The following is a 9,149-nucleotide window of genomic DNA, read 5'->3' on the forward strand; positions in this document are numbered from 1 at the left end:
GTTCTGCCACAGTCAGATGCAGGTTTGCCTATGGCTGCAGCCGGACGCCCCATACCGGCGAAGAGCACAGCTCGGCGCCGCAAGGCTTCTCCGGGTTCTGAGAATGGAGAGAGCGAAGGGAGGTCTGATCACCCAGCGAGAGAGCCCTGGCCCAGAGGTGCTTACTCAGGCATGGAACCTCTTCCTGGCATGGCCACGGGCCAAGAGGGCCAACCCCGTTCACACAGCCAGCCCTCGCCCATCTCAGCGCTCATGGGAGTTGCAGACAGCCTGAGCTCCAGCCAGATGGCCAGGGATAGCCCTAGCATGTCCACAGCCCACTCCTCCTCAGCTGGGCGCCCCACCAGCAGCAGCCCCTCCACTGCCTCCACCTCAGTCTCCCAGGCGGCCTTGGGGCAGGGTTTGAGTGCGGTGGGGCAGAGCAGCAACACCAGTGCAGGGGAGTCTACAAGCAGTGCTCAGGGCACTCTGCTCTGCTGCACCCTCTGCCGAGAGCGCTTGGAGGACACTCATTTTGTCCAGTGTCCCTCTGTCCCGCACCACAAGTTCTGCTTCCCCTGTACCCGAGGGTTCATCCGCAGCCAAGGCCAAGGCGGGGAGGTGTACTGCCCCAGTGGAGAGCGCTGTCCCCTGGCTGGATCCTCTGTGCCTTGGGCCTTCATGCAGGGAGAGATCTCCACCATCCTGGCCGGAGATGGAGACGTGACAGTAAAGAAGGAGAGCGACCCTTGACGTCCCCCCCCTTCCTGTTGTGTTGAATGGTAAGGTAATGGTGAGAAAACACGCTTTTTCTTGTACTCCATGGTCGAGCGTCTTTCTTTTCAGTGAACACGAGCTGCAGAGTGGTGGTGTGGACCGTATGTAATCAGCTTTAACAATGCATTTTAAAGATGACAAAGCAGATTAAATGTATCAACCATCATCTAAATTCAAAAGGAAATGTCTCAAATGTGGAGTTACAAATGAGAAAAAATATCAGTGTCACGAAAAGTGATTTGATTTTTTTTTTTATATATATATAAACATGGTGTTCTTTATTGAGCTTTGACTCTGCTTAGCTTTTTATGTCAGCATTACTAATTTAAGTGATGCTATCCTCCAAACTATACAACAGGATATACAAAGGTGAAGAAAGTCTTAAATCATTGGCAGGAGAGGGGTCTAAGTTAATAATCTGTCCATTCTTTATATAATGCTGAGCATTATATAAAATCCACTGTGACCTACCCAGGCAGCAGATATGAGGGAGGCTCGGTGGTATAATGGCCTCGAGAGCCAATCTACAGAAGACAGTTAGCATTGTAAATAATATGCATTGTGTACAAACGTGTAGAAACATGATCTCTATTAACTTTAACTCCTCAGCTTGAGAAATACTTCCCCCCCCCCCCCCACCTCATCTTGTGTCTACAGTGCATGTTAAAACATGGACTTGGAAGCCCCAAATATTAATAGAATAACGTTGTTCTCAGGGTGTAAGTCTATAGAAACATGACACTTTGTTACTTTCTATAAAATATAGAATCTATGGGTTTTGCACATGATCAGCCCTTTCAGACCACACACTGCAGGCAAAAACAATAAATATATATGGAATTTTGTAATGCAATAATGTAATGCAATATCTTTTTTTTTCTTCTTTTAGTCGGAGACAGAAATCTCCACTTCAGTACACCAAACGTTCTAGTTTCATTCCTATCTATGCACTGAAAGTTTTTACAGAGGTGGACTGTTCATATATGATTCATAACATCAACCTGGATAACATTTTATTCCTAAAACATGTAGATAATAATACATTTTATTTATAATGCACATTTCATCAATGGATCTCAAAGTACTACAGGTAAAAAAGAGAAAAAGAAGAATAAATAAAAAAAACAAATCAAGCTATTCTTAGAAGAGAGGATAAAAAACCTCTAAAGGGGACCAAAAGCTTTGCTAAAAGAAATGTTTTAAGGCCTTTTTTTAAAACACTCAGTGGATTGAGGTGCCCTCAAGGTGTCAGGGAGGGGATTCCACAGATGTGGGGCAGCAGCACAAAATGCCCCGTCTCCCATTGTCCTGAGTATAAGAATACATTTTTATGGCTTTATTTTCTGTTTAATGGAGTGATAAAAAGAGATCCAAAATTTGCTCTGCAAAAACCTTTTGCTCTAATATGTCAACAAAACTAAACAAATTTGCAAATTAGCACACATCTATTTGGTAATGCCTCGCCTGCGTATTCAATTGTAACCTTTCAGAAAACGTACAAAAGGTAATGGTCTAATGCCTGGAGCGTCTCGCCTTAGGCAGACAAAACAAAGGTGTAGGCTGGCGTGGTGTCAGACACCTCTAGAGTTCTGATTTAGAGATCAGATTGAGCCAGAACAATTCACCAGCTGCTTTGGAAGAATTGGGGGGGGGGGGTGGGTAGATAAATAAACCTTGTCGTCTCATGTTCACCATCTGCAGCTCACTCCCTTTGTCCATCTTATGTAACAGCCTCACACTCTCAGCTTTGATTTTTCTGGTGGTACCGTGTCGTCAGCTAACCGCTGGAGTAGATGTAGCACACGCTTCCCTAACACTCACACCAAGCCCCCCCCCCCCCAAAAGTTAACCCTGTGTGTGTCTTCCGTCAATATTGAAAATCAACACTTTGATGCTTTTTTCCCCACATGTTTGTCACTTTTTTTTGACGTTTTCATCACTACGTACACTAACAACACTTATTACTTTAGTTTTACAGTTATTTTTGGAATTTATGGTCAATAACCTCCTTTTAGGAAATTATTCCTATTGTTTGAGTTAGAAAAGCAGAAATTGGGAATTATTTAGACTAAAATTAAAGGAATGGATGTTGACGGATAATCAGACTGGAATATGTCAACTTTTACTCAATACTATTTCAAAACACCTTCAATTTTTTTTTACCCAAATGCATTCAAATTAAATAAAAACCCCAAAATTAAGATTCTGAGAGAGATTTGTACTTGCGAAAGAGCGTTGTGTGGAATCAATCATGTTATTTTGGGAAATTAAAAAGAACATTAATATAGGAAAACGGGTCAATGTGACCCGAGGACAACATGAGGGTTAAATTGTAAGACTTTTGAGGAATTGATTGACACATTAATATCACACTTGTTGTACATAATACTTTGAAGACTCACCTTGACCCAGATGAGTGGCAGACAATCGACAGATGGATTAACCATTCAATTAATTTGCTAAGATGAACGCTTTGAGCCTCCTGGAGAGTGCAGCTAGCAGCAGTTTTCTGACGGAAACTCCCGAGTGCACAGTCCACCGTAGTACCAGTCTCATCAGTGATTTATAGATTCATAACGGCTCCTCCCAACAGCCACATACAGAAACGTGTGCTAACTGGCAGCCAAGAGAAAATGTTAGATGAAGGAACCATATACTATGCTTTCTTAGACTTTTCAAGACGCGCAGACATCCCATAGACCACAAATAAAACAAAAAAGGTCCCGTCTTCCCGTCTACATTCAATTGAAACAGACCTTTTAAGGTTGTTCTCATATTTTGATAAAAGCACGATGTGCAATCAGGACTACATTATGTATTCAGGTAACTAAACCTGGATTCAACAAAAATGTACCCTTAAAAAAAAAAATAAAAAAGAAATCTTTCCCCCCTAAAAAAAAATCCTGACACATTTTTCTTTTCTTTTTCTACAGTGGGTCAAACACTTTGAAAGCACTTCCCCTATTATCTCGAGCAGAGGTCCACGTTGGCTGCCGTTCATCTGTGCCTCTGAGAAGAGAAGAACTCTGAACCCCAGGAGAACAGCTACACACACACACACACACACACACCTTCAACTACAGACACAAGAAGACTTACTTTTGAGAAGAGGGACACGTCCGTCCCCGGGGCTCGGCTCACCCGTGGAGGCCGGGCCTGCTGCGTCACAAACCGACCAAATGTCTCTCCTTGTCCAGTGAGCGGAGGCCTCGGTTTCAAAGCCCAGACTAGAAAGCACATGCTCGTTTTAGGAACGACAATCTCTTTTTGTCTTTCGTTTGTTTTTTGTTCTACATGTTGCATACTGTCCTATATACAGGTGGCTGACCGGCTCATGCAATTCTTCGAAAAACTAAATGAATGTTCAAAATGTGGCAAACCATCGGGTCCTTAAAGCCAAGTATTGACAAAAAAAAAATTGTAATCCCACAATATGTCTCTTAGGTATTCTCCTTACATTGTATGTCAAAAATGTGAATTTACTTTCAATATGGCTATGTAATTTCTATTTTTGATACAATACAAATTTCTATGTATTTGTTTATAGTGATGCGAAGACCAAAGATGGCTTCATGCTCAGTGTAATTTTATTGTAGCTGTGTATCCACTTTTGCATCAGTCACTAATTTGTTCATCTATCACAGAGGTAAACTCGTTTTGTCTATTTACTTTTTGAATTATATGTATGGTAAGATAATTATCAATCTTTAATGGTTAACCCACCTACTTATGTGATCTTCACAGGTCAATTCTACAATAAATTACAAAAGTTATTAGTCATAGCTGCATTATGTTTTTGAACCTCAGATGTGCAGCACATTGTTGAGACTTTGCCATTTTTTATAAGACTTTATTTGATAAATATTTTGACAAACATGAAAAACCCACACCAGCCCTTAAAAATGCATCAATATCCACTGAATTAGATCAGATTTAGAGGGACATTGCACAGTAATCAACATTTCTGTAAATGCGCCAGTGTTAGCCAGTCGGCTAATTTTCAACTGTAGTTACCCAGCATGCATTTCGTTATGGTGGGAAGAAACCCATGCCAACATTAAAGCAAAGCTAACCCGCTTTCTGAACCCACTGTGAGCAAAAGTGCCAGAGTAATTTAAAAGTGATCTGCCATTCTGAATATAAAATCCGTGATTTGAGCACAAAGGCCAGAACACTGCACCAAACAATGAAAAAATGAAATCTATATTGTAAACAACCAGACGCACAGAGTGGCAGACGCACCATGTGTTAGTGGTGGAAATCCTTTAGTTTCTTCTAGTGGTTACGCTTCTGATCTGTTTGCACCACTTCTTTTGATTATACATTATACAATACCAAGGTAAGCAGTGGTACGAGTCATCGTCTATCAGATGAGTCCTGGAAGATCACAGTGGGTCAGATGGGGGCCGCGGGGCCCCCCAGAGCCTCCTTAGCTGCTTTCAGGGTCTCTTGCTTCACACATTTCCAGTAGCCTGAGAAGCCACTCTGATTCTGCACCTGAGGACAGAAAGGACAGGGTCCGTCACAGAACTGCAATCTAGAAAATATCTAACCGTTAGAAAACAATTGCAGCATTTAGGACTTTTAACTTTGCTAAAATAAAAACTTAATGGCATAAATGAAACATCTACAACAAACAGTACAGTACTCAGGTCAGTCCAGAGTCAGCCTGTACCACACCCCCCCCCCGGTGATTTATTTACAGATTAATATGATCTGTCTCGCCAGTTGGGTTGATAGGGGTTTTATTTATTCAAGCATGAATACATTTCAGTTTATCAAATTGTCAGAAATAACAGGAAAATGCATAAACTTCTGTCAAATAATGAAACGGACGGGGGCACTCAAGTCGGTTACAACAACAATCTGCATGTTGAGAGAAAGAGGGATGAACCCTTACCCTAACACCAGATACTGACTGGTTTTTGGACCCCTGCCAGACCCCCCCCCCCGTAAAACTGCACATTTTAGCGTTATTTTAATTCCAAAGGCCAAGAGAACTTTATCAGGATGCATACTATCCTGATCCATGACATAACTGGCCTTTAATAATAAAAATCTGCCTGCTTCTATGGGAATTTAACATAGGGGGGTGTATACTTATGCCCCCTGTATTTTAAGGAAGAACATTTATTTATTTACAATACATTATTCATTCACAAAGAAAATTGGTGTATAAAGGTTGGATTTTCCAAATTATTTTGAATTAAGGCATTACGATCAATTTCCAAAAACCACTATTCAAACCACTGTACGTAGAAAAAGTCGTAGATCTTTGAAAAATGGGGATCACAACAAAAGTGTTGCGTTTATAATTTTGTTCAGTGCATAACAGACGGATGGACTCACCCTCAGACCTCGCAGTACTCGGTCTTTCATCACACCCAGGAATTCCTTGTGGCTCAGGCAGTTGTCCCCGTCCATGTCAAACAGTTTAAACACAGTGTCCAGCACATTCTCAGACAGATCGTTGCCCGTGGCGATCCTCACGGCTCGTTTGAAGTGGGCTGCAATGAGAGGAAGGAAAACCATCTACTGCATCCAGCGTTTACAGAAATCTGTCCACATTCTAATCAATAGGGAGGCGTTACCCATTCCAACTGGACGGTTGGCTCCAGTGAGCATTTTCAGTGAAAAGGCAAAATCCTCCAGGTTGTTGGTGAAGAGACAGAAGGCCTTGAACTCATCGAACGTGATACTCTGCAAGACAACATTTCACGTCATTCAAACGCTTCACTCAATGTTTCCACAGCGTTTCTGTGAGGGGAAGGGCTTCGACCTGTCCGGCAGGGATCCTCTTCCTCATGTTCTCCCAGTAGATGTCGTTGTTTTCTTCGTTGGTGTAGTGTAGCAGCCACTCGGCAAAGTCTTCTCTGCGCATGGTGTCCATCCCTTTGGAGAACTGCAGGAACTCCATCTCCTGGACTTCAGCCTGCAGGTCCTGCATGAACCTGAACAACAGAAATGGTTTGCTGGGAATATGATGCTTTATGAACAACACCACTTAAAAAAAAAAGAGCACAACAAAGACATCTGAAAATAAATCCATTCTTTACATTAAAGTCCAATTTCTTTCTGTAAATATAGACAATGTAGTCCAGAGTCTTTGGATTTGACTGCCCTTCACTGCATTAGTTCACTGTTTCTGCTCCGTATGGAGATTATTGTATGGGCGATTCCAAGATTTTTGATGTGGGGTGACATCATAATAATTTCCGGCCCTGCCCCTGATATTGACCACATACAGTAGCTGGGTTTATGTACGACACCAAACCCTGGATATTTCATTCACTTAGTACATTTAAAGGTGGTGTCTGGGATTCTAATCCAATACACTTGTTCAGCAAATGTCTCTTTGCACCAGGAAAGATTGTTTGTTCCTTAAATTTATAAAAAATAAATAAAAATTTGATCACAAATATATATATATATATATATATATATATATATATATTATCTCTAATGTTTGTCTGACTGAGTGGCTGTAATTATACTGTTATAACGAATAACTTTGGTGATGGAGTCTCATTTAAAGTGTGAGATTGTATTTAAGTGTTTTTCAATTACAAGGTTGTTAAGTCTAAACAGGGGCAGCGCTTTGTTTTTTTCTACCAATAATGTTTTTTGCGCTGTTTAGGGGGTCCTTTGCTCTTTAGAATTTCAAAGGGTGTACATTATTGAAAAAAGTTAGCAATCCAGTGTATGTTTTAGTCTGTAGGAAACATGGCCTAGTCGACCTTAATGTAGCCCCTACACTAGACTAGAGTACACTAAAGTGCTGCAAGCCATTTTCATCAGTTTATTCCTCACAAAATGGGGTTTCCTTGCTTCCTTGCATAAAGGCTACCACAGCCTACTTTCTAAAGTAAAAAAAAGCCCATATTTTACATCATTTTTCCTTCTGGCAAATATGTGGAAAACCTGATGTTTTAATTGTGATCCTGATGCATTTTCAGTCCTGTGAGCTTCCCTCCCATAGGCCAGGGCTATCTATTCTAATTTTTAAATTCCTCAGAAGCTGTCCCATTGGACTGTTTACAGAGCACTTGTCAATTAAGTAAAGCGGTGTGTGTGTGAAGTACAATAGTGTACAGTAAGTTCACCGTACTGGATATAAAGATCGAATTCAGCAAACCGTCCACGATTCTAGCCTTTACATCTGGGACGTAGACTGATACACACTATATGTGATCAGTGAATAAAGGATCCCTGACAGTAGCAGCAGCAGCTGAGTGTGTGACTAGATTCAAAAGCCTTTATTCATCCCACATTGGGGAAATTCACACTGTTGCAGCAGCAAGGGATAAGAGGAAAAGTAGAACACACAGATTAACACACAATACTAAATTGGATTAAAGAGAATAAATATTAAAATAGCTAAATGTATTTACAGTATTGCACAGTCACATTTTATCAGTCCTGATGTGTGTGTTTTGTCCATGTGGTCTACTGGGAGCAGCACGATACCTCTCCACTGGACTACACGGTACATCTCCTTACCTGCAGAACTCCTGATAGTGCAGCTTGTTCTGTCCTTTCTTCCCAAAGAAGTAGGCCTGCAGAGTTGTGTTCACACTCTCCCCTTCTTCCGCTGGTTTCTGTAAACATCCAGGGAATGAACACCACCATGTTAAAACTCAACTGGCAGATATTACTCTGTATTTAAATGGTGATGTTGAAATATCAAAATCAAGCTACGTTTTACTTTTAAGGGAACAGGGATACCCACCTCTGTGCTTTCCTGTGCTCTCTTTTTACCTCCAATGATTTTCTTCAGCTTCAGAAAAAGAAAATTCCAAACACTGTTAGCATTCAACCAGAGGAATTATGCAAAAATGTTAACATACGTCCCTCTTCTCTGGGCTATAATAAGGAATGATAAAAAAAAACAAAAACATAGATATAACATCTACTTAATGAACACACAACAGACACTGGCGCAGATGACAATCCATGCACCTCTTCTCTATGATTGGAAAACTTTAGGCTTTTAGCACCCAGTCACAACATGAGAATACGACACAAGGTGCATAGCGTGCCAACATGCAGTCTACTAGCCTAGGCCCGATCTAGACTACACACATAGAGGTCTTCTCTCAACATAGCAGAGGCTAAGTCCAATTGGAACAGAGACACAAATGACATGAACTATATGGACTATACTGAGGGGCTGACTTAATCGAGATTGTTGCTTCTGGGGGGCTCCATGCAGAGCATTCTCCGTAGCTTGGGAGGAGGTTTATACATGTGCGTTGGTGTCTGCGTCGTTCTCATCGTACAGAATGGCAGGGCTGGCATGTGTGTGTGTGTGGGGAGTGTGTGTAGAGCGTGTGAGAGAGTGACAGGGATTATCTTCGAGTAGTGAGAGTAGTCATAGTGAGAGAAACAAAGTG

General features: G+C 41.4%; 2 protein-coding genes across 2 annotated transcripts in view; one reads left to right on the top strand and one right to left on the bottom strand.

The window, feature by feature from the left end:
- Nucleotides 1–4,107, top strand: part of LOC116700167 (interferon regulatory factor 2-binding protein 1-like) — a 5,412-nt gene extending 1,305 nt beyond the window's left edge. The window contains 2 exon segments of the mRNA XM_032533111.1: nt 1–761; nt 3,690–4,107. The exon segment at nt 1–761 is cut by the window's left edge and continues 5 nt beyond it. Coding sequence (XP_032389002.1) covers nt 1–732 — 732 coding nt within the window. The 3' untranslated portion in view covers nt 733–761; nt 3,690–4,107.
- Nucleotides 4,108–5,004: 897 nt separating this feature from the next.
- The window catches only part of micu2 (mitochondrial calcium uptake 2), a 9,170-nt gene continuing 5,025 nt past the window's right edge, over nt 5,005–9,149 (bottom strand). The window contains exons 7-12 of the mRNA XM_032533095.1: nt 8,486–8,533; nt 8,257–8,354; nt 6,536–6,707; nt 6,348–6,456; nt 6,106–6,263; nt 5,005–5,253 (exon numbers count right to left, since the gene is read on the bottom strand). Of these exons, the coding sequence (XP_032388986.1) occupies nt 5,152–5,253; nt 6,106–6,263; nt 6,348–6,456; nt 6,536–6,707; nt 8,257–8,354; nt 8,486–8,533 (687 nt within the window). The 3' untranslated portion in view covers nt 5,005–5,151. The remainder of the gene's footprint in view (nt 5,254–6,105; nt 6,264–6,347; nt 6,457–6,535; nt 6,708–8,256; nt 8,355–8,485; nt 8,534–9,149) is intronic.

The sequence above is a fragment of the Etheostoma spectabile genome, chromosome 13 (genome assembly GCF_008692095.1).
Source record: "Etheostoma spectabile isolate EspeVRDwgs_2016 chromosome 13, UIUC_Espe_1.0, whole genome shotgun sequence".
Lineage (NCBI taxonomy): Eukaryota > Metazoa > Chordata > Actinopteri > Perciformes > Percidae > Etheostoma > Etheostoma spectabile.